The 25,364-nt window shown below is 52.5% G+C and overlaps 2 protein-coding genes across 2 annotated transcripts in view; one reads left to right on the forward strand and one right to left on the reverse strand.

The window, feature by feature from the left end:
* LOC126051056 (histidine--tRNA ligase, cytoplasmic) overlaps positions 1 to 25,364 on the reverse strand; it is an 86,374-nt gene that overhangs the window by 31,594 nt on the left and 29,416 nt on the right. The window lies entirely within an intron of this gene.
* LOC126051049 (protocadherin beta-16-like) lies at positions 9,326 to 15,574 on the forward strand. Its single transcript, XM_049829719.1, has 4 exons — positions 9,326 to 12,388; positions 13,590 to 13,648; positions 13,753 to 13,841; positions 14,090 to 15,574. Exons 1-4 carry the CDS (start codon positions 9,830 to 9,832, stop codon positions 14,347 to 14,349), a joined length of 2,967 nt encoding a protein of 988 aa, XP_049685676.1. The 5' UTR covers positions 9,326 to 9,829; the 3' UTR covers positions 14,350 to 15,574.

Below are 25,364 nucleotides of genomic sequence, written 5' to 3' on the forward strand. Positions count from 1 at the left end.
CAGTCAAACCTTGTGTGACTCATTTCCATCTACAGTTAGGATTTATATTTTGCGTGGCTGGGCTTTCGTAGCTCTGTCTCACTCTCCTCTCTCTTTTTATGTATATTGATGAAATCCTTGCTCTTGCCCTTCTCTGTACTTGTATGAAATTTCCAACCCGAGGAAGGCTGCAGTGTGTTTAGCCTGCTCTTTCTAATACATCTAGAACAAATCCTGTAATGTTGTGCTGCTGTTTTAATTCCTTAATCTTAGACTGCTGACAGTTTCATTGCCTCAAGTCTTTCCGCTTCAATTCAGATTATAATCCCCATTGAAGATGCTATTGAAATGATATATAGCCAGTCAGATACAACTGTCCTTGGAGGTTTGACCCTTTTAACTTGGCAATCCTTTGACTTCGGCAAACGCTCTCTGAGCACACAAGCTGGAAGGGCGACTTTCATTCCAGCCACGTACCTAGTGCTGTTCAGACTGCAGCACGTGGCTCCGGCCGAATGGGAGGGAGGAGATGCTTGTGCCTTTGTGCCCTCCGGGGTGTGAAAGGGATGCTGCTGTGGTTTCATACACATTAAAAGTTTAGGACGTTTCAGAGAAGATTTAGCAGCTCTGCAGACAACCAGACCCTCGCTGCAGCCTGAATTTGGTTTGTGCTTCTGGGGTAGGGGCAGAGACTGCCCTGCACCCTCCCTCTTTCTCAGGTTGTGACCTTGGAGCCAGTGACCTTGGTTTCCCCACAGAGCATCCAGCCATTCTTGTCCATCCTGGTGCTCACAAGGGGTGAGGTGTGAAATGGGCAGCCCCTGAAAAACCTTACCAGGGAGGCTGCTGGGGTTGTGCAGCCTCCTGCCCCCAGGCTGGAGCCTGCCCAGGCCTGACCCAGCCTCTCCGAGCACCCCGCTCTTCTCTGCCTGCTGCTCTTGGTCTGGCGAGGAAATCCCTCCGCGGCACAGCAGAGTGGCAGAGGGCTTTCATTAACAAGATTCCTCTTTGGTAAAAAGCCTGTCATACCCAAACTCCATCCCAAGGCCATCTGCATCCTCTGGGCTGAATCCCCAGCCCCAGCATCTCTGCGCTGCTGCTTCTGCCTGGTCCCAGCGCTGGGGCTGCTCTCGCCAGGGGAGCCCGGCTCTTTGTCTCAGCAGCTTGCTGGGAGCAGTGGTGTGTGCGGCAGCAGATACAAGCTCTTGCTGGATTCCCAGCAGCGGGAGCTGCCTGTAGCCAAGGATGAAAAGCTGGTTTCATGGGAGGAAATAATATTTAGAGAAGAGACAGATAACATTCCCTGCACCCGCTGCGTTAACCCTTTGCTCACTGCCCACAGCGCTGGAGCAGTGGTTCTCTGTGACTTCATTAGTGCTTGCCATCTCCATGCTGAATTGTAAGGCTGTTGGTGCTGGATGTGCCTGTGTATGTCAGGGTTTGGGGTTTTAATTGGAGAGAGGGAGGCCCCAGCTGTGCAGCTCTCCTTCCTGCTTCCCCCCACCAGCAAACAGGGCTAGGGTGCTCTGTGCCTGCTGATTCCCACTTTACTCTTGCCAAAAGGGGGTGCAGCTCTTCCATGAGTTAAAACTGGGATCTGGTGGAGTAAGGAGGGGTGTTTCTCATGGTTCTCACATCCAGGCTGGGGTATCCTGCCTGGTCCCACGGTGAAAGTGTTTTGAGGTGCCTGGAGCTGGCTTGGTGCTTGTTCTTAGTGCCTGGGCAGAGGATGCAAGGCTCTGCCCTGGCCACAGAGCAGTTCCTCGCAGCATGCAGCTCTGAGGACCTGGGGGAAGGATCTCCTGGTTCAGCAGACCTGCCTGCACCCCCTCTGTCCCAGCCGTGCTGGGGACTGTGCTCAGCCTAAGCCAGATTGCTATGGCTCCATTCCATTAAATATTGATGGCAGTGTGTGGAGTAACACTCAGGCACCACAGAAGATCCTAGAGAAAACACAAATCAACCTTGCCCCCACCACTTCTCTCCCAGCCATCTTCTTCCCTGGTCTTATCCTGGGAAGGAGGACTGAGCCTCATGGAGGGGCTAAGCACCAACACCCAGCTGCTTTTCCCCTTTCCTTCCTTCAGAGGGATGTAGGAGACTGTTGGACACCCCCTCAACCCTGCCCTCTCCTGCTAGCTCACCTTCCCCTCAGTCTCTTCAGGTCCTGCTTGGGACTACAGCAGCAGCAGCTGGATCCAGCCCAGCATTCCCACTGTCCCGGTAAAATGACTGGGATCAGGGACCCGGAGTGATTCTGGAGAGGAAGAGGTCCCAACCTGGCCCCATGTGTTTCTCTGCCTGGGCCAGCTGAATCACTACCTGCTTCAGTGACTTTATTAGCAAAAAGACCCAGCTTTTAGTGATTTACACCAGTTTTACATCCCACTATCCTGAAAGAGAGGTTTAAGAGCTTGGCAGGAGCTCCAGTCCTCCCACTGCTCAGGCCATAAGCTACTGCTGCCCCAGTTAGGCAGCCGTTCTTGCCACTTGCCATCATTAAGCTAAACAACATCCATAGGTGATACCCCTGGAAACCCCCCTCTCCTGCTTCACTTTCACCTGGTATATGGCAGTGCCAGGAGGATGTTACCATCAAACCCTTGCTCTGCTGAGGACGGGCTGTGGGGCTCCTGGGTCTCCCACACCCTGTCCAATGACCTTCTGCTGTGGTACCATCCCATGCAACCATGGAGCCAGTTTTGCTCTGCCCTCCTCTGCCCCCCAGCTCTATGGACACCCTGTTTACTAAGTGCCACCTCGATGAGTCAACCCTTGGCCCAACCTGTAACCTGTCCTGCTTTCCTCACGTGGAGGGACAAGGTCTCCCCAAGGAAGAGCCCAATCTGTGCAAGGGCAAAGGTCCAACCCCTGTTTGGAGGTGGTGTTTCTGCAGAAGGGAGCAGGAAGCGATGGGATAGGAGAAGGTAGACTTGGGGGGGCTGTCCCTAGGCTGGGAGGTGTTTGCTTCCCATCTGGAGCTTGGTGGAAAACTTGAACACCCATTTTTTCTAAAAGGGCCAAGCAAGGAGTGGGGGACACCTACAGGAAAGTGCTGCTTGGTCTGGAGACCTCGGCAAGTTCGGCCACTCTCCACACAATATTCAGGGCTGAGCCAGGTCAGGCCACAGATGGGGCCAAGAGGGAACAGTATTCTTGAATGCTCCAAACTGGGAGGAAGGAGACAGCCCCAGTGGCTCCCCCCATCCCTGTCAGATCTTCTGCCATAGTGAGGCTGGGCTGGAGGGTTGTTGGAAGGATGAATGGTTTCTGCTGGGTGCGGTGGTGGGGCTCCTGAGCAAAGGGGAGGTATTGCTTTGTCACAAGCAAAGTGAAAAACCATCGTCAGCCAGAGAACAAACAGCTCCAGGCTGGAGAAGGATCAGGGAGAGGGCGAGATGGGGAGGAGCAGGGGGAGCATGGGGACAGGGCATCTGCAGGAGGTTTTTCGGGGACTTGTGATCTCAGAACAAATTCCTGCTGTTGGCTGTACACCAGCGGCACCATTTCGCCAACTCACGCGTGCCTCCCCATCACCAGCTTCGTTGTGCTGAGTGCCTGGGGGGGCCAGGGCCGCTCTTTGGAGGGCTGCAGGAATATGGTCCCTGCTCCAGGAATATGGTCCCTGCTTGAGAGCATGTGATCTGCCAGGCAGCCAGGGAGCCCCGGGGGCACTGCCATGCCTTTGTCCCTCCTCTTTCTTTTCCACCTTCAGATTATTTTTTTTCCCCTCTGCTTCCAGCCTGATGCGTTTGCAGCGCTCCCCCCCCCTCCGCTGCCTTTCCACCCACAGTTCCTGTCTTGATTTTCCTTCCCCTCTACAAATATGTGTTCCTTAGGCTCCTTATCCTCCCTGCCCAGCACCCCTCATCAGCATTGCCTCCCCAAACTTGTCAACTTGTCCTTTTTTTTCCTCCCTTGCCCCCTGTCCCTGTTTTCCCACAGGCCCTCCTTGTCCCTTCCCCTGCCCGCTCCTCTTCCTTCCCTCCAGCTGCTTGGGCTCCCGTTTGCTCACTCTCTGTCTCCCCTTCTCTGACAGTTTGGGGAAAATCTGTCTGTGTCAACACACAAATTCCATTATTTATTGGCTGAGCGGAGCGAGGTCCTACACTCGTCTGTAATTGTCTGTAGATCAAAGCGCCTGCTGATGGCAGCTTTGCCTTCTCACAGCAGAACGCCACCCCCAGCTTCACGCTCCCCATCCTCCCGGGGGAGTCGGGTGCGTGCGTGTTGACACCCTCGATGACTGATCTCCCAGACAGAGAGGAAAGAAGTAGGGCTGGTGGGGGAGAAAAGGGAGACCTGGAGGATCTGCAAAGCTCCCAGGAGCAGATGGGGATGTTGGGGGGTGTCTCAGGGGCCACACAGTCCCCAGCAGGGGCTAGGGGAGGGTGGGAAGGTAGAGGTGGTCCCTATCCTGGGAATGGGGACAGAGAAATGAAGTGAAAGTGGGGATGGGGAAGCAGCATCCACATATCTGTCCAGGACTGGAAGAACTGGAATTTCTTCTCCAGAGATGCATCCCCAGAGATCCAGGATGGCTCCATAGAAGCAGATAGCTAAAAACCAGAAATGGGGACAAAGGAGAACGTGCCTTCTTCTACCTTCCCTTCTGAAACCACCAATCTAGCCCAGAGATGTGGGACTTCAAAGTAAAATGCGGGCACCCATTTGTTGTTTGGGCATTGATGCAAGGGTATGTGTGTGGGGAGAGGACAACAAAACATCCACCCCAACTCCAACCCCTTGGCGTCCTCGTTGGGGTCCCAACTCCAACATTTCCAGCTGCTATTTAGCATGCTGGGAGAGGAGAGGAGAGGAGAGGAGAGGAGAGGAGAGGAGAGGAGAGGAGAGGAGATACTCCCTTGTGGCTGCAGGACCTTCTTCTCATAGGAAAGAGCAGTTCAAATTTCTTGTAGCATCACACAGATGGAGCGGAGAGCTGCAGTCGTTTCTCTGCTGGAGGAGGTGAAGTCAATTGGAACCCCTCTTCCCAGGGCCAGTCTTCCCATTTCATCAAGATACACTGGGGAACTTGGGCTTGATGAACCCACACCTTCTGTTCCGCATGGATTTGCAGCCACCAAGAGTCATAGACACCACTGACAGTTCTGACAGCTCGATCCCCTCTCACTGTCCAATGCATGAAGCTGCTTGTCTCAAGCCATGGGTCTGGATGCTTTTAACTGTCCTGCTGCACCCAGCTTTTCCTCCTTGTGACATCTCCCTGGCCCTACCATCAGACCTCTTCCGACTTCTTTTTTGCACAGAGTTCAGGCAGTTTCACTTATACGTCTCCCTGTAAGGTAGTTTTCCAAACTGTAAACCAGTTTTTTAGTCTTCTTTCAAAACTTCAGGCTCAGGCACTGCGCACAGTATTCCAAGATTAGTTACACTGGTGCCTGACAGAGGAGAAGTGTTATCTTCTCTGTCCCAAAGCTTCTGCTCTTCCCCCATGCAAGCATCACACTATTGCCCACCCTTACTTGCCTGCTCACTGACCCCCCATTCCTTCTCAGTCCTTCCCAGAGGAGAGGAGACATTCCCACAGGCCATTTTAGGGGAGAGCCTCTAAGAGGATGCCCAGGGCAGTACAAGTCCCAGCCCTCAGGATAATGGGGACACAGCCCTTCTGCTTTGCATCCAAGGTCTCTTACTTCAAGAGGAACAAAACACCAGCCATGAAAGCAGGTCCCTTTGTGGGCTTGGGTTTGCAAGAAAATCCCGCCCCCCCCCCCCCCCCCCCCCGAAGCAGAAGTAGAGGAGTTGGCTTCCTGAGCTGCTGGTGAAGTCTGTGTCCTACAGGGAGCCAGAACTGGCTCACCCAGAAGCTGAGTGGGACTGGCCCCCCATGTCCTGAAAATGCTCAAAAGTAGATGACGGCTCCAGGCAGGAGCCGAGGCCATGTTTTGGCCTCCATCTATCACAGGCAGAGAGGTTGGGGGATTTGTTCCTATGTGTTGCTGGCCAAGAGAATCTAATATACTCTACCATTAGTGGCCCTTGAGTTGGTCATCTCAGCTACGTCTTGTCACCTACAAACCACATGGAACTTCAGGAAAACTTTACGGACACACCCTGGCTCCAAACCTGCCCGGTGCGAAAGGTCTACCTGCACCGCTGCCAGGGAATATGAGGATGCTGAGCAACTCAAGCACCTTGCAGGACAGAGCCCATGGACTAGGACTTCCAGTGGGAATGGAGCCCAGAATCCTTCATTGTTCCATACCGCACATCTGGTCTGTGAAAAGAAATGGCTCCTTGACAAACACAGGACCTGCGCTTTCTTGAAACCAAGGCCCTCTGGACAGCAGTCTCCCTCACCTTGGTGACCACTTCACCTCTGCTCAGTGTGGGTTGCTGCAGATGGGGGCTTTCCAAATCACACAATAGTTTTGATCAGTCAGGAGCTCTGGAGGTCCCTGGTGCATCCATGCTCAGAGCAGGGCCAGTAGATCAGGTCGCTCAGGAGGATCTCCAAGGATGGCAATTCCTGCCACAGTCTAGTCTTTGTGCCAGTGTTTTACCACTCTCAGAGTGAAGATTTTTTCCTTAACATCTAATAAGAATTTCCCTTTTCCAGCTTGTGCTCATACCTACTTATCCTGTCCCTGTGCGCCTCTGAAAGGAGATTGGGCATGTTTCATGTTTTGCATCCCAGCACCCAAGGTCAGGCAGAGTGCCTCACCAGCCCTGATAAACACACCAAGATGGCCACCATCCCCTTCAGGGCACTGGTTTTTCCTCTGGGGAAGGCAGGGAGCCAAAGCTTCAGAGGGGAAGGAGCACTGATCAGGACATCCTGGTGCACAGAGCTTTGTGGCTTCAAAGACTGAGCCCCCAGCACCTGACCCCGCACAAGCAACCCAGGACTGACTTACCAGCCGCGGGGCCAGGGCTGCTCTCATCTTCAGCCCGGAGACCCCCCCCCCCCACTGTGGTTGTCCTCTTGGGCACTGCAAACTATAAGTTCTCTCGCTTTGAGCAAGAAGGGAGCAGTGAACCCACATGCACGGCTGGGCAGACGGGCGCCTTGGGGAGCTGGGGGAAGGGATGTGCGGTCTGGCAGGGAGAGCATTTCTGGCAGACCCTTCTGCTGCCCTAGAATGCAGCGGGCAGGAAAACAGAGTGACGGTGGTGGCTGGGCAAGGTTTGGTGCCTGCAGGCAGCTGGGTGACAGTCCCCCAACCCTTTGCTCTCTGCATGGCTTTTCCAAGGCGGCTCAGCCTGTGGCATCTCCCACTACATCCCACCCTGATCTCTCCGGCTGGCCTTGCCAAGGCACATCAGTGCTGACCTGCGGCAACCGGCCACCCACCCGCCCGTGCCAAGACATCTCAGAGAGACCCCCTGCTTTCTTCTAGCTTCCAGCATCTTCCAAAAACAAGCTTCTAGCTGCGTCCTGATTCCTTACCCCAAGAGAACAGGGCTGGCAGCTGAACACTCCCCTGCATCACAAGAGGGGACTTAATATCTACAGGACATGAAGTGGGGTGTTAGCTGGGGTGCTGGACTGTCCCCATGCCATCTCCCCCATCCTGCTGTTCAGCCTCCTCTGGTGTGCCCCCCCAAACAAGGCTCTTTTTTGGATTCCCAACCCTCTGCAGCACCCCCAGCCTGTACCGTTTCCTTCAGGAAAGGGATCCTCGGAACAAGCCTGTACCCTCTCTGAAGCCCCCCACTTTTGACCTTGGTCGCCTGGACTCGTGGGGGCTGCGGGGGGGCAGGAAGGGACCGCAAGGTTTGGGGAGGTGAGGAAAAGAAACACAATGAGACTATTCCATGACCTCCCTTAGGGGAGGGAAGCAAGGGGGTGGGGGATGGACAGATCCCCCCCAAGGAAGCGAGGATGGAGAGCTGCGGGGCGGGGGGGCATTGCTGAGCTGAGCCGAGCCGAAAACGGGCAGGCAGGACCGGGCAGGGGGCCGGGGGGGCACGGATCCTGCCGGGAACGGGTTGCACTTTTGGGAGGAGGGGAATGGATATTTTAATCTGAATCAAACAAAAGGGCGAGAGATGCTCCGAGGATTTCCCAGAACGCACTGGAGGGAGGGAAACGAGACCCCCGAAAATCTCTGTGTCCAGTGTCGTCCCCCCCCATCCCCCTCTGGCCTGAGCCGCCCTCGGGGGGTCCCGGAGCAGCCCTACCCCAACCATCCCACCTCCGGGGTCCCAGGGCTGGGCGGTGATACAGGGTGGGGAGGGGGGGCACAGATCGGGGATTGGGGAGGGGGGAGGGGGATGAGAAAAGAAACAGATCGGGTCGGGGGGGTGGCAGCGACGACGCCAGGGGTGGCCCTGGCGTGGGAGATGGTGCGGGGTCCGGGGCGGTCGTGATCGGCGCTTCCGATGCATCCTGGGCTTCGCTTACCGGCTGCCGTCCCGATTCCACCCGTGAGCGGCCCGAGGCCACGCGTGACCCAGCCGCCCCCCTCTTTCCACCTGCTCCCCGCCCCGGCCTCCACCCAGCCCCTGCCCGCCCCTCTCCCCAACCGGCGGCCCCACGAGCGCGGCACGTCCCGCGTGGGTCGGGCTGCCCTCCCAGGGACCAAATCCCCTTTCCGCTGCCCGACAAACCCCTCCAGCCCCTCCGCCTCCTGCTTCCTCCGGTCTCCCGGCCGCCTCTGGATCCTGCCTCCCACGCGTGTCCCCGTGGGGAGCGGGGAGGGGGGGGGGGCGGTTGGGGCCGGCGGTTCCCTTCCCACCGGGGACCGGGAGGCAGAGACAAAGGCGGTGAGATATCACCGCACGGCTAAAGCCGCTCCGAGCCCCGCCGAGCCCTTAACTAGATCGTTAGGGGATTATCCGCACCCTAAGTAGCCGCGGGGAGGGGGGGGGGGGGGGGGGGCGGCCGCCCCGTCCCGTTACCGAGCGCCCCCGGGGACGGCGCCGGTGGGAGGCGACGGGCGGAGCTGCCCGGGCGCGGCGGCGGCTGGAGCCCGGTCTGCGGGGAGAACGGATCGGCCAGCGGAGGGACCGTGATCGGTACCGGGGAGGGGAGCGGGGAGGAGGGAGCGGGGGGGTCGCAGAGGGCTCCGTCTGTCGCCCTCCGGGGACCGGTGGGGGACCCGAGGTTCGGTCCGCGCCCTCCTCCCCCTCGCCTTCTGCGGGGGGCGGAAAGTTTGTGCCCGCGGGGGGGGGAGCAGCCGTCAGGGTGGGGGCGTAGGGGTGGGGGGACCGGTCCTGGGGTGTCCGGCGGGATCGTGCCCCGAGAGCCCGAGGGGGCTGACGCTGGCGTGCCCGGCGGGGGACCGGGATTAGGGGCGCGGGGCTGCGGGCAGGCGGGGTGTCGGGGGTGGGAGCAGGCGAGGAAGGAGCGGGGGGTGGGGGCTCTCTCTGTGCCTCCGCACGGATGGGCTCAGCATTATCCAGGGCTGTAATCCCCCCTGCTCCGGTAATTAAAAACTCCGCATTACAAGGAAAACGGTGTGCAGGGAAATGTAATCAAGTCTGGAGGGGCTTAACCATCTGGTAAAGGTTAGGACCGGCACGGCGGGGGACGCGGCCGGGGGATTTGGCAGCCGCCGCGATCCGGGCTCCTCTTAATCTACCGCGGGGACGAACGCAGCATCTGCGGGGTAATACCGGTGCCCCGGGCAGCGATCGGTCTCGCTGGAGCTCCCGCCGCCGTTAACGGCGGGGCTAGCCCGGGGCTAGCCACCTTCCCAGGTGCGGCCGGCTCCAGTAGACCGATTCTGGTGTGGCACCGGGGCCCGGACTGCGTCCTCTTCCCGGGGCCAGCAGGGAAAGGGTTAAGCGGCCGCCGGTGGCTGCGGCTCGGCCCCCCAGCTCCGGGCAGGGCCCTCCCCCGCCGCCCCCGGGAGCCCGAAACTCTTTGGAAGTGCAAGGGATGAGCAAAGGTGAGGGGGGACCCGGCGGCGCGGGTGGGACCCCGCGTCCCCGGGAGGGCTGCGGGGCCATGGGGACCGGGCCAGGCTCCGGGCCGTGGGGGCAGCTCTTCCTCTGCTCCCTCCTCTTCCTCCTGCTGGCCGGGGCCCCGGCACCGCGCCCGGCGAGCGGGCAGCTGCGCTACGCCGTGCCGGAGGAGCTGGAGCATGGAGCCTTCGTGGCCAATCTGGGCGAGGACCTGGGGCTGGACGTGTCCACCCTGTCAGCACGGCGGTTCCGCATCGTGTCGCGGGCCGGGGCCAGGCAGCACCTGGAGGTGAACCTGGAGAACGGGATCCTCTTCGTGAATGAGCGGATTGACCGGGAGGAGGTGTGTGAAGCCAGGGGAACCTGCCTGCTCCACCTGCAGCTCCTCGTCGAGAGCCCGCTGGAGCTCTACCGCGTCGAGGTGGAGGTACTAGACATCAATGACCACGCGCCCACCTTCCCCTGGCAAGAGTATGTGCTGGAGGTGGCCGAGTCGGCCGTGCTCGGTGCCCGCTTCCCACTGGAGAGCGCCCAGGATCCTGACGTGGGTACCAACTCGGTGCACACCTACCGGCTCAGCCCCAACGGTTTCTTTTCACTCGAGGTGCAGACGCGCAGTGACACCAGCAAGTTTGCAGAGCTGGTGCTGGAGCGCGCCCTCGACCGCGAGCAGCAACGTGTGCACCGAGTGCTGCTCACTGCTCTTGACGGCGGTGTCCCTGAGCGCTCAGGCACAGCTCATATCCTCGTCACTGTGCTGGATGCAAATGACAATGTGCCTGCCTTTGACCAGCCCTCGTATGGAGTGAGCCTTCCTGAGGATGCCCCTGCTGGCACCCTGGTCATCCAGCTCAATGCCACTGACCTGGATGAGGGCCCCAACGGGGAGATCGAGTACTCCTTCAGTGGGCATGCACCACCGCATGTCCGGGAGCTCTTCCACATAGAGCCCCGGAGTGGGCAGGTGCTGCTGAAGGGCTCCCTGGACTATGAGCGGGCAAGCCTCCACGAGCTCTATGTGCAAGCCAAGGACCGTGGACCCTCGGCTGTGGCAGTGCACTGCCGGGTGCTTGTGCACCTCCTCGATGTGAATGACAACGCGCCAGAGGTGACCCTCACCTCTGTATCTACGCCTGTGCTGGAGGATGCCCCACCAGGCACCGTCATCGCTGTCATCAGTGTTCTGGACCGGGACTCTGGGGACAACGGGCGTGTAAGCTGCGAGGTTGGCCCCGATGTACCCTTCGAGCTCCGCTCCTCCTTCCGCAACTACTACACGCTGGTCACCACGCAAGCGCTGGACCGGGAGGTTGTGCCTGAGTACAACGTAAGCATCACAGCACGGGACATGGGCTCCCCTGCCCTGCTGACCCACAGCACCCTCACTGTCCCGGTGTCCGATGTGAACGACAATGCCCCACACTTCCTCCAGCCCTCCTACAGCGTCTACGTGATGGAGAACAATGCACCAGGTGCCTCCATCTGCTCCGTCAGTGCATTGGACCCCGACTGCCAACAAAACGCCTACCTGTCCTACTCCATTGCTGATGGGCACATCCATGGCATGCCTGTGGGCACCTATGTGTCTATCAACTCGGACAGTGGGCACATGTATGCCCTGCGCTCCCTCGATTATGAACAAATCCGCAGCTTCCAGATCGAGGTACAAGCACAGGATGCGGGTTTCCCACCACTCAGCGCCAATGTCACTGTCCACATCTTTGTGCTGGACCAGAATGACAATGCTCCAGTCATTGTTTCCCCCATGCCCCGCAACGGCTCCGTGGCCACCGAGCTGGTGCCGCGATCAGCCAGGCCTGGCTACCTCGTGGGCACAGTGTCAGCGGTGGATGCGGATGCAGGGCTGAACTCCCGTCTCTCCTACCAGCTCCTCCAGGCCACTGACTTCACCCTCTTCAGTGTGGCACCAGACACGGGCGAGCTGCGCACCCTCCGCTCGTTTCTGGAGCAGGATGCAACCCAGCAGCGGCTAGTGGTGCAAGTGCGGGACGGTGGGCAGCCAGCCCTCTCTGCCACCGTGTCTCTCCTCCTTTCGGTGGTGGAGACCATGCCTCAGACTCTCTCTGACTTCAGCGAGTTCAGCCTCCCCCCAGAGGCCTCCTCATCCTCCCCACTCACCCTCTACCTCCTTGTTTCCCTGGGGTCCATCTCCTTCACCTTCCTCCTCGCCATCCTCATCCTCACAGCCATTCGGTGCCGCAGAGAGCAGCGCTCCTGCCAGGGTGACAGCTGCTCACCACCCTGCTGCCACTGCTGCCCTGGGTCCAGACCCTCCTCTGATGGCCTGAAGACATCCAACCTGATGGTGCAGCCCCCCGCAGGGACCACAGCTGCCACCTGCCTCGATGTACCTGGGGGCGGCCCCCCAGGCTACTGCTATAAGGTCTGCCTTGGTCCTGAGTCTGCCCAGAGTGACTTCATGTTCCTCAAACCCTGCAGCCCCCCCAGGAATAACGAGAATGATCCCGGGAAGCTGTCCCGGCTGGGACAGCATCTCCAGGTCTCCAAGCAGGTAACACCGTGCCCAGTAGTGCTTACCGTCGCTCCACAGGTCCCCCCTGCCCCCTCCGTCAGCCTCTGCCGTGAGAGAAACCAGTCATGGCTTTTCCCAGAGACTAACGGGTGCCTTTGATCAGTGCAGGAATTAGGAGCCGTCAGGCAGCGGGAAACTCTCCACCGATCTAATTACCGGGGGAGTGTCAGGCTCAGCTGAGGCAGAGGAAATCCCTTCCTGCCACCTTTTTGCACCCATGAAAGGGGGTGCTCCGGTGCCCCAGAGGGGTGGGATGGTGGGGGTGGCATCTCCTTCATGTGGGTGAACAATTCACACTGGGACAGCCTGAGCATCACTGCAGCTCTGCTTTCCCTCTGCTGGCGGGGGTCCGCAGTGTCCTGCTACTGCACCTGGGGCTGGTCCCAGCCCTGCCAGCATTGCTCATGCCCCCAGTTCTGGCACCCAGGCCTGGCTGCTGTGCCACACTGGGCTGCACCGCAGGGGAGGGAGCGGAGTATTTGGGGTGGGATTTTGATGTCAATATTTGTTAGGTATTGAAATAAGGAACGTCTAATTTTCCCAATGAAAGACTCTTTCTGAAACACGATTACAAGGATGGAGAGTGATGAGGCGTCTAATCCACTTACATTTGACTTCTTTTAATAAAACAGCCTTTCCAAGGAGAGTCCAAGAGTCGCTGCCAAGAGGCTCTCCCTGCATGTGTCCTTGCACCACTGGACTCACTTCTCTAATACGTTAATGGGATTTTCCCCTAGTTGTTTGCAAGCCCCCTGCAACATTGAGTATGCAGAAAACTTCTGCACCTCTCACCCTCTGGTGTCTGAGACCTGGGCTAAGTTACCATCACATTGGCAAAAAAGGCTTTTTAAAATTAACAGAAATAGGAAAAGCTCCTCTTTCTCCCCAGAAGGACAAACTTTGGCAATTAAGCTCTCAGAGACAGAAAGCAAGCCCCAGACAACTCCGATGTCTCAGGAAGGTAGGAAAGGTCCAGAAGGGAACAGGCTGGTTCAACACTGCCTCAGTTTCCCTAAAATGGGAATGTGCTGCTTGCTTCTCCGCAAGGAAGGAGATGGAGTCCTGCATCCCTGGCTACTGAAGCCTGGTGCTAGCAGGGCTGGGCTGATTAACAGAGGGTGCCAGGGCTGATTAACAGAGGGTCCCGATAACCAGCCTTGCCTTTCCCTGTGTTTTCCAGATCAAGCAGCCCAACACAGACTGGGTGCCTCCAAGCACGCAACGACCTGCCCTGAAGAGGTACTAAATCTGGCACTGTGGGAACAGAAGGAGCAGGTGGAAGGGGGATGTGGGGATGGGGAGGTTATCTCCAACGCAGCTTTGAATTGATCTCTTCTCTTTAGCTCCCAGAGCCTGGAGGATGTGGGGGAAATCCGCAGGGCCCTCCAGAAGGAGCACGAGAGGCTGTGCACACTGGTGACCCCTGTCTCTGGTTAGTATTGGGTTGCTGGGCTGGGAAGACCAGACCCTCTTGTTGCTTGGTGAAGGTGCAGTGGGGGGGACACATCCCTGTTCCTAGAAGTGGCAGAATTTTGTGGGATGGAAGGAGCATCCAGGCTCCAGAAGGAAGGTTGGTGACACATGGCCACGGGCTTACACCCTGGGACATGGATGTTACTGTTCCACTGAACTATGGGTATGACATCCCCTGAGCCAGTCTCACACTCATCTTTCCTCCAGAGTTTCAGAAGGCTTCAGCAGGCACCAACAGCATCTGGACACCACAGTACAGCCCCTTGTACCCAGGGCACATCCCAGCCCTGGATTATCAGCACAATGTCTACATCCCCGGCACCCCCACTCTGCTTTCCAGCAAAGATGGGCCCCTCTTCCTGGGCCGGGAGAACAAGAACAGCTTCTCCACCTTTGGCAAGAGGAAGAAGATGACAACTTATTGTGACATGCATGACAGTGTGGTTATCAACAACGACCTGAAATAGTGACCAGTGCTGGGCCTGGATGGCTCTGCCCAAGGCCCTGGGAATCACTTGTATTATTTCAGGTGCTAGGTCCACCAGCAGCACACAGCTTGCTGTATGGATCACTCGACTTTGCAGGGCTGCTGGTATAGTGGTTTACCAGAGTGTGGGGAAAGGATTTAAGGAGCAAGAGACTGAAAAGTGATAGGGATGGGCAGGGGAAGGGGGGAGGGGGCATTTCTCCCATCTTATCCTGCAGAGCTGTGTTGACAGCAGGTGCTCTTGGGGGTCCATATGACCAGATTTAAGCAAATCTGCCTTGAGTTTACCCATTCCCATGTCCCCTTAGGGACCATCCATCTCTGTAAACATTGTCACTTCTTTGTCTTGTCTGGCTGTGTGAATGTACTGAGCTGCATGCCTGTATTTCTGTCCCAGTAGGCATGGAAAATGTATGCAGACCAAGTCTGGTTCAGTCAAACCTGACCCTGCATAGTGGGGCAGTGACCATTGCTCTGCCCCTGAGATCCAGTGGGTTGTGTTGCATGTCTAGAGCAGCTGGTGGTGTCTGTCTTCTCCAGGAAGTGAGTGTAAAACCCAGCCATTATGGGTGCTTCCCTTCAAACCCTGACCCAAAACTTGCAGGGCTGGAGACCCTAAGTCCAGGACACAGCCCGGGTCTAGGACACAGCTGGTCTTTGCTTTGGGAGCAGCATGGGCTGGAGCACATACAGATTGGATGGCCAGAAGAGCTGTTAGCTTAAGCAGCTGAGAGATGCACAAGGTGAGGCCCTTCTGGCTAACTCTGTAGCCCAAGGCAACATCATCTGAATGAAAGACAGTTTCCAGCCATTGGAGGGGCCCCAACACAGGTGACAGTCCTTTTCCCTCCTCCCCCTGCCCTCACACGAATTCTCTGTTTTCCCCAAGTCCTGAATGCCTGAGGGAACCCCTGCACTGGGGGCCCCACCTGCATAAGACAGACATCTCCCACTGTGCCCTGCTTCTCTTTGAGGACTTCTAGCTGGCTCCCAGGAGCCCTCAAGGGCAGGACTTCAGCCCTGGAACAGTCTCTCCCCTGCCCTGCTCACCCTACACCTGTCCACCCGGTCTGTCTGCCACCATTGCCAATCGCTTCTGTCACGGGACAGTTCATTTCCAATCCATCTGTGCAGAACATGACAGCTCTTTCTAAAGCAAGTTTGTTTCACAATGTCTGATTTGTACCAATAAATTGTATTTTAATAGCTCACTCTGGCTCCTGGCTGTCCCTGAGCTGCACATGACAGCAGGAATTGCTGCTCAGCTCTTGGAGCAGAGCTCTCAACTCCAGGAGACTCATGTGTCCCTCTGGCCTCCTTAGTTGCTGGAGCAGCCCAGGAGAGCTCATTTTATTCACTTCACCTGCATGCTGGGGACTCAGGGTCCCCTTCCATCCTTCCCTGGACTCAGGAGCACTTTGGGGTCATGGCCAGGAGGAGCCATGTGCTGGAGATTGTCACACAGATCCTTGCTCCATGCTCCAGCTTGGGGAGAGATTCTGAAGGGATTTGCACCAAGGCATGGACATAAAGGGCTTTGAACTGCTGGGGAGAGGGGCTCGATCTGGCAGTAATGGTTTATTGCTGTTATCGTGCATTGCTTTCTATGGTTCATTTAAGCTTTCCCCTGGATGCTCGCCACCCACCAGCTTGCCTTGGGAGTCACAGAGATAACCTGGATGTGTGCCAGGTGTAGGGACCAACTGCCTGGGAACAGGCAAGCCTGTATCTGCTGGTGGGATGACTCTTGACTTGATGTGGGAAGCAGTTCTTTTCTGGATGAAGTCCTGAGATGGCCATGCCCTGGCTGTCCTTCTCTTACCCCCCCACATGCTCAGTGACTGGCTTGAAGAGGCTGCAATGTGGCTTTTGGGATTAACCCAGGAAAGTCCTTGCCTACATGTGGGTAACATGCTCTTTAGTGAAAGGGCGGGGGGGGGGCAGGGAACACTCAAAGGGACCCCATGGGAGTCAGGGACCCAGGAGGACAGTGCTTTGGACATGAAAGGGACCTCGCTGCTTCTGGTGACTTCAGTCCCTGCTCACATCTGCCTGAACTGTGAATAGATGAAATATTCCCTGTCCCATTCAGATGGTAGGATGGAGGATTTTGTGCTGCTGAATGCATTCTCCAATGGTCTCTACAGAGCATTAAGGTTAAAAAAAGAATCCCAAACAGCCACTGCCTGAGACCTCTGTACAGCATTAGCTTGTTTCACTGCTTCAAAAGAACAAAAGAATTATGTAAAGTGATACAATAAATGTAATAACAGCCTCAAGAAGTACAAAAAGTATCAAATGGACCTGACTCCCTGTGGGGCAGCAAGCATCTCCCTTTCCCGGATTAGCTCTTGCAACATCTTCTCTGCCATTTTCAGGTGGTGTTGGCCAGGCATGAGGAGAGGACTGCAGCACAAGTTCAGCAGAGGTGCTCAGCCACATCCTCTCTGCAGCAGGGCCAAGCCGTTAGCTGTGTTTTAGGTCACGCAGCAAAAGCACCCAGTGCATGTGCTTCATGGTATCCAGAATCTACAGGAATGCATGGAGCTGGCGCTTTGCATCAGGTTCCCAGGTGTGGCTTCCCAAAGAGAAATCGATCTCAAAATTGATCCACCAAACCATAGGCATTTGAAAGTGACACTTTGTATCCCTGTCTTTGGAATTTCGTGGGGGTGAGCAATCAAGTGGCCAGCTTTTGCCATGTCCCCGCAGTGTGTCACTCTGCAGTGTATTTTCTTGGCATTTTTTAACCCCTACTACTAAGGCTCAACTGACGCCCAGTAAATTGCCTCCCTTTCCTCTCCATTACTCCTGGCTGTCCTCAGCCCAGGAGGTGAGACAGATACACACACACGTCTGCGCCTCTTGCTGATCCCCAGGTTTGCATGTTTGGGTCAGGCCTCTTCCAAAAGGGATTTGAGGGTCAACGCAGTGCCCAGCCCTGGACCCAACACCCCACATTCCCTGAGGATCTTCTTTTGGTTAGTTGAAGGAAACCCTGCACTGACAAGAGCTCAGTTTCAATCTTTCTTCTCCATCAACATGGTGAGAAAAAGGACAATAAAAAGGGACTTGCTTTAGGAGAGAGAGCACTTGCTTAAACCTAATTCAACAACACTACTACCCCTTCTTCAAAGGGCATGCCTGGTAAGAATCGTCCATCTAATAGATGAGATCTCCTTTGAAGATCTCCCGCAGGGACAGCGTGTCATTAAAAATGCAAGGTCTGTGCCCTACAACCAGTTATTTTTACAACTCTTCCTGTGCTTACACTCCTGCACAGTTCATGAGCATTAGCTGGTTTCTGTAGTCTGGTAATGCACTGGGCATGAGAGCTGCTTTGGAGACATACTCAACAGAATGCTCTCTATATGCTCCTCTCATACATTCCAGCTCTCTCAGAGATCCAGAGGCAAATCTGGCTTTCAGGGACCTGCCAGCCATCTTGAGATTTGCTTCTACAACAGCAGGAAAGCTGCCATGTGGTGCAGTTGGCTGCAAAATGCTGCAGGCCATGCTGGACAGGCACAAAGCGCTGCTGGGCACCAGCACAAGTTGGGGTTTTTTTGTGTGCTCTTGCTATTGCTGACTAGACTCTTTGGATGGAAACATTACTTACATCTCTGTAATGACTTGAAAGTGTATACCAGAGACACAAAATTAATCCAGAGGTAGAGAGAAAAGAAGCCAGAGAGAAGGACCTAGAGAGGCTGGTGTTCAGCTCTACTCCAGTCCACCATGCATGGAGTCAAGTAGCAGCCGATGAAGCCCACAGGAAACCTTAGCAGGGATGCAGCACTCTGCATGTGGTCAGGTTAGGCTGGGTAGAGCCATGAACGCAGGTGGTGTCAGCTCCCCAGAGGGGTCAGTATCGGCAGGACAGAACTAAAATCCATGGGGACCAGTGGGAGTCTGCGCATTGACCTTGCAGGGTTCTGGATTCAGCCCAAAGTCTGTGGCACTCAGTGGTTAATTAACAGTGAAGTCTGTGGCACTTGGTGGTTAATTACAGTGCCCAATGATGCTAGGGCTTTGTTTTCCTGTGCTCTCTTCTCACTTGAAGGTGATGCTGGAACAAACACACCTTAATTTAGCCAAGATTGGGTCAAGGTCCACGCTGATTTCTTTTCAAATTGCCTCAGTGTCTTAAATATGTCCCTAGACTCACCCTACAGAATAGCCTGCTGTTCTTGGCTAGATCCCCTCCTCCTGCTTCCTTCTTGATCTCAGTAGGTGTTTTGTAGAAATAAATATCCTTTAGCTTTTGTCATAATAATTTAGCCTCTGCCACACTGAAAAATGTTCTGCATGATTGTCACATGCTCATTTTCTCTGTTCCTTTGCACCTTTTCTTTTTTTTACTACTCTGAAAACATTAGTTGCCAAGTCCTCCACAGAAATCAGAGGAAGAAACACGCCTGGGCTAAGTGAAGCTTTTGCCTCCCCAGTTTGCCTATAATGTGTTTTCAGTCTAAGTGGTAGAAATGTCACTGACTCTGTTTGTAGCATTCACTCAAGTGGAATTAATGCTTCTTGTTAGTGATAATATGACTTAATCAGCTTAATTATTGTAAGACATAAGTAGACACCTTTGTGTATTGAATAACTTATGACATACTGGACAAAAAAGCATGAGTGAAGGCTTTGAAAATAAATTAAATATGACCTCTAGTGCAGCCTGCACTTTGACTAATGATTCATCTCCCATGAAATTCAATGATTTACAAATCTTACATTTGAATAAATGATACATTTTTGCATGTTTTAAACAATAGCAGTGATTTTTATTTCAGCATTCAGAATTCAAAGTGTTTCTCCAATGCCAGGAAGCAGGGCAAACAAGTTCATGTTAAACGGATTGAAAAATAAAACATTTGTGCAGCCAACCATCAGAAATACATCCAGAGGATCTGCAGGCATTTGTGATGAGATACTTATTTTAATTCATTGCTAGGAATATCTGCAACAACAGGTGAAAAAAATGCATCAGAAGAAATGTAGAGAGAGTGAAGATTCCCAGAAGGGTCACTAAGGTCTTCACATCAAATTCGTTCATTTCAATAATGTCTACAACCGAAAATATCATTAAATGGCTCCAGAAATATCTTATCATACATTTTGCCTGAACAGAAAATAAATCATACTTATACAAAAGAAGGAGAAGCAGGAAAAGCAACCATCAATCAAGAATATTATTATGAGCATTAGTAACATTTCTGATAGGCCAGGATGCAGAGACTCTGTGATAGCAGGCTGCATGTGAAATAGAAAAATTGGGGTTAAATTGCTATGTGAACCCAGGGAAAAGATGAGCTGTCTGAATTTGTTCTGTTCTATTGCAATGAGTCACTGAATTTCTATATCCAAATCTTCCCATAAAAAGCACTGGAGTTCATTGTCGTGCAAACAATAATGCAGATCTCTACACAGGGATTTTTTGAGCCCAAGTCTATCTGAAATTCAGAGGTTAGTTTAGATTCTAGCATCACAGGGAAGCCTAGCTGGATTGATGAGTCTCCTCATGTCCATGTCCATATTTCTTGGTGTTTTAACTAACAGAAAGTTTTTTCATACTGCCAAGGGTGAGGGCTGAGGGCTCTAGGCTTAATTTTTCTGTCAAAGAGCTGCTGCTCTTCTGCACCCACTTTACGACTGCTCTTGCTCTGCAGTCATTCCGTCTGGATTGACTAAATCTCCAAAGCTCCCTTGAGTACAGATGGAACGTATCCACCCAGGTATCAAAATATAAGGAGTTTGAACTGGGGCTGAATCCCACTTGCAGAATCCCTCTTGTCCCCAGTCTCCTCCTTGATCTTCCTTTAATATCATTTACCAGAATTGGAGTTAAAGCCCTACGTGCCCAGCACCTGTCAGTGGCATTTTATCAGAGACCAGAGGAACAGATTTGCTATTTGCTTTGAGTCTCCCCTAGAAGACCAAACATCAGGAATGTAATCCTGAAATCAGATCCTAAACCTGAACCATCTTTTCTTCCTCTTTGTTTCCCCTTGCAAACACTTTTTCTTCCTCTTAGTTTCCCCCTGCAAAATAGTCTGGTAGCTGCCCCAGTACATAAGGATGTCTACCCGGGGGGGAGGGGGGGGGGTGCTGAATCCTTTTCCCATGTTCCCCAAGAGTCCTCTTGGCTGGTTGTGCCACATGACATGAGCCATCTGACTCCTGCAGTACCTATCAGATGGTGCTCACTGTGATGGTCATGTTCCTTTGATATGTGAACAGACTTCAGTCTGCTCCTGCTGTTGCTGCAGGGTCCACCCTCATGCCCTCTTTTCTGCCACTCTTTTGGCTCAAGTTTTATATCTGCTATAGTTTCCTAGTGAGGTTGGAACAAATCTGACCCTGCTTTGAGCAGAAGGCTGACCCAATCACTTCCAGGCATCCCTTTCAGTCTCAGTCATCATATGAATCTGTGAAGATCCCATGCTGCAACCTGCCAAATCCTTAGTGAAATTGTGACCCCTCCATGTTACCCACACGATGCACACCACCAGCAGCACCCAGCTGGGACATAACCATCCTATCCGCTGTGCTTGTGTCTACTGAGCCACCTTGTGTTCAGCATTGTGGTGTCCGAAAAACAGAGTGGATCTACATGGGGTATTAAGGCTGACCAGCAAGACACTTCCAATCTTGCAGGGGAGGAGTTAGAAGATAATTTCTGCTCCTCCTATCTTGGAGACCAGCAGGGGCAAGTTACAGACTTTGTTGTAATGTTATATCTTCTTAAAAAAGACAAAAAATAAATTAAAAACATGGATCTGAGCTGCAGGGACAAATCACAGCACAGAGCTTGGGAACACAATGGGGACCCTTGTGTTTTCCCCCAAGCCTTTTGCTAGTAAAGCACAGTCTGTCTGCTGAAGGAATGAGGAGGGAAGACCACTCTGGGACCCACTTGTGAAAAGCTTGATCCTGTTGGCATGGAGAATTTTCTTCACAGAGGACCACTATATGCAAATGGAAAATTGAGATGGAGTAGGAAATGACCCCAGCAAAAAATCGTGGAAGATTTTTGCTACCTGCAGGTGGAATTCAAGTGAAAAAGAGGGGTGGGGGAGGGGAAGAAGAAAGAAAAATTAAACACCCCTCTGCATAGATTGCATTGCTGGAGAAGCTCTGAATTTTGCAAGGCATAACATTTGTCTGCTCAGAGGTTCCTTCCCTTGGGACTTTGCCTGGGATAGTTTCATCCATTTATCGCTGACTCCTGGCATCTGCATAACACGCTCATGGAGAGAGTTATTAGTTTAATTTTCTTGTGAATTACAACAGAGGCAAAGAGAATTAGAAAAGACCTTTTTTTTTTTATTATTATCATTACTTTTTGTTTTCCAGTTGAGAGATTGTAAATGAGGCTATTCATCCTGCTAACATCAGTAGGGACCCAAACCCAAGCCTTTCTGGGGTAATTGGTTTCTGATGAGCAATCACTTGTAAAACCAATAGCAAAGGCAAGAAGTGAAATATAAATTCTCCCTTTATACGCCAAGCTTTTCATTAGGATTGTGTCTGGGTTCTTTCTGGAATTGAGTAGAAAAGCCAAGAAGTGGTAAACAAGGCAGTGGACTAAGCCTGACAAGGAGTTTGTATTAGCAAAAAATTGGGAGAACAGCATTTCCCAATGTCCTTGGGAACAAATAAAGCAGCTGCAGAATCCCTCAAGCTACAGTTTTCTAGTGAGACCTTTGGCCAAACTAAGGCCTTGGGCAGGAACCAGAGACAGCAGATTTTCTCATAAGCAGGTGTTTTCATGTGGGGTGGGGCTGAGTGTGCTTCTGCCCAAAAGAGACCGAAAGGTTGAGGAAAGCAAAAAAAATAGAGACCAGGGACAGGTGTCCATGCTGCAAATCTAACCAGGATAGCTAATGGAATTTTGCAGTCCCTGGTATCCTGCAGTTTGCAGAATATAGTGGACCTTGTTATCTGGATTTGCTACAAGGACTGAGACTGTGAGTCAGGCTTCAGTTAGCCTTTTTTTTTTATTTCCTCAGTTCCAAGTGAGAAAGCTGCTAATGTGCACTAGCTTTTGTCTCCCTGATGAACGTCATGGTGCTTAAGGCTTGATTTATTTATTTATTTTGGTGGCAAATTAAGTATCAATCTAGATGCAGCTTTCAGTGTTTTCTACGTTGGGGTTGCTGTGCTGTCATTCATTGGCTTAACCGGATTGCTTGCTGCGTTATGGGTTTTTTTTCAGTAAAATCTTTTGGCATGCATACAGCTGGTTGTTGCCTTACAGATGAGTAGAGAACAGCAGGCTTGACAAAGGCAGAGAACATTTTTAAGCTCATGTGCACAGAAAGACCTCCAAAACAAGAATGATACAGACGTATCTCTAATAAAACAAACCAAGCAAAATTCTTCAAACAAATCCACTTTTTCAGCTTCCAAACACTGAAAGCTGAAACCAACACGCAGAGTAAAAACACTGATTGGACTCAGTCCTGGGCAATCTGCTTTGAGCAGAGGGGAGTGGATGAGATGTTGTCCAGAGACCTCTTCCAAACACAACTATTCTGTGATTCTGTGATCACAGCTTTTTCCTTTCCTTAACCCAAAAGAAACGGACATGTCACTGTGGCCACAGCAAGAAAGGAGACAACTGGGACATTTCCATATTTGCATCACATTTGCTTACAACACATAGCCCGGTGCAATATTCTGCATAGCTATCAAGCAAACCAGTTTCTGTTTCTCTCATTTGGAGCCAAGCTTTCCAGAAGCCTCACAAAGCCTGGATGTACCCTGAACTAACCATGCCTTGCTACCGGTTGCACACCAGCTGGCCTCTGCTGACTGCCCCGGCTTTTTGGCCTCCCACCTCAAACATCAGGCAACCTTATAATTTTGGTACAGCTTGAACAGAAGTAAGTGTCTTTCCATGACAATGCCCAGGATCATTCACCTAAGCTTAAACTTTGGAAGTTTGGGGAATATAAAGCATTGAGAAGAGAAGAGGTTTTAGCTAAGACTGTGGCGTGACCTAGAAGAAGTGGAAGAGGACCAGCTGGTCCCAGCAGTTTTCCAGACTGTCCAAGCCCCTGGAATCAGTGATGACAATTCAACCCTTTCTGCCTTCAATGTGGGCAGAGGTTTGTACCAGATTTGTATCTTAGAGAAAACGTGTATGATGGGAGGCTTGTGCCTTCCTCTCAGGCTGTACAAGGACAACTCCCAGGGCCCGACACTGCACCCTTGTCACTGCTGGTACCTGTTTAGAAATCTGTACAGGCAAAAGCAGAGTCTGCAGGTAATGAATTTTTTTCCTACTTTGAATAGCTGCCCCATGAGCCCTGGTTCGCCATCGCTTTCTCTCCTCCCCAAATGTTTCCATATGTCCTTGCTCTGGGGAGAGCTGAAGTTCCCCAATAAGTTCTCTTTTGCATGTATATGCTGGCTGATCATCAGAGCACACTTCATTTTGTCTTTATTGGGATGTCTGTTCTCCAAGTGATGAAGAGTATGGCTGATCCTTTCACTCTCAAGGCAATTGTGGTGGGAAAAAAAAAAGGAAAAAATGAAGGAAGTGAATCCTTCTGACTTTTGTTTGTTTGTTTGTTTGTTTTGTTACAAGGTTCTACTTTACAACTTTTGTTCTTTTGGATTTGCCTCATATTTCCCCTTTTCTGAGTTCAACAATGAGGAGGTTGGGACTGAAAAATTAGCAAAACATCAATAGATCACATAATTCTATATATCGCATAATTATACATAGCTTTAAAATGTGTATGTTATTTAAGAAGATTTACTCATTGTGGTGACAATTTGTCAGAGGCACAAAGTGGTGAGTGATTGAAGAACTTTTATCAAGCCAGAAAATATTTTTGTTGCTGTTGCTCATTTTGCTCATTCTTTGATTTATTCTGTGACCTGGTCTAGGAAACTCATTGAGGACATATGTATTTGGGCGGTCTGTGAAAGAAAAAAGAAGATGGCATTCAGGACGTGTGCAGCTGATGAAAGGAAAGTGAAAGAAAAAAATTATGGTGGGAGGTTTGTCTAATTTAACAGCCTATGAGAATTTCTGCCATGGGATAATATTTGCAGCTGTTGTTACAGAAAGAAGGAAGTTAGGCAGAACATTGAAAACTGGATAAAATAGCCACTATCTGACCATGAACCCTGTACCAGCATTGGAATTTCCCTCCATTCCCTTTCTGGTGGACATTTCAGGGAATCTGTGGTATTAGTGGAACCTATGGATAGGAAAGAAAATTGCTATGTAAGCAGGGTGCAAGATATTAGGTGGTTTCCACCTGAAATCACAAAAAGCTCGGTGTCTGATAGGCCACAACTCCCTTCACCTCATGCTCACTGGCCATCCTAACACAACGTCCCCAGCTTTTACATCCTGATTCTTCTTTTCACAGCAAGCGTGGCTGGCATCATTTCATGCAGTTCTTTCCCATTGCTGTAGAGCAAGGAGGAAGGAATTCTTTTTCCTGCAGCTGCATAAGTCTCTCACTTTATTTACAGAGGCTAAAATTAAGAAAACTCAACCTTGCACTAAATCTGTTGGGCATGGGGAGCATGGTGAAAGCAAGGAAGTGGAATTATATTGCAAATGTCAGGAGCTATGAAAAATGTAACAGACTTTAATATTCTTCTGCTGTTACTGCTGAGAGTGTCTCTCACCTGCATTCACAGAAAGTGAAGTGCCTTTTACTGAGCCCAGCTGCCACTGAGCAGAAAAGATTGCCACGCTTCCTATTTTTATTTAAAAAATACACTATGGTGTGCATCCTGATAACAAATGCACTTTCCCTCCAAATTCTCACTTTAACGATTAACCTTCAGCTCCAAGACTTAATTTAAGCCCTCAGCCTTTAAAGTGAAATCCATCATGCTCCACTAAACTTCAACCCCAAATATACTGCTACTTATACCTTACAAGCAACTTCTACGTTGCGAATTACAACCACATCCCCTACCTTCCGTGATATCTAATGTTAACTGGTGCTGAGCCAGCCACTT

The sequence above is a fragment of the Accipiter gentilis genome, chromosome 26 (genome assembly GCF_929443795.1).
Source record: "Accipiter gentilis chromosome 26, bAccGen1.1, whole genome shotgun sequence".
NCBI lineage: Eukaryota > Metazoa > Chordata > Aves > Accipitriformes > Accipitridae > Astur > Astur gentilis.

What these genes read in the sequence shown, in the direction of transcription:
- LOC126051049 (XM_049829719.1), top strand. Translation starts at nt 9,830, where the DNA reads ATGAGCAAAGGTGAGGGGGGACCCGGCGGCGCGGGTGGGACCCCGCGT. An exon ending in ATCTCCAGGTCTCCAAGCAG is followed by an intron (nt 12,389 to 13,589) that starts GTAACACCGTGC and finishes TGTGTTTTCCAG; the next exon opens with ATCAAGCAGCCCAACACAGA. An exon ending in ACTGGTGACCCCTGTCTCTG is followed by an intron (nt 13,842 to 14,089) that starts GTTAGTATTGGG and finishes TCTTTCCTCCAG; the next exon opens with AGTTTCAGAAGGCTTCAGCA.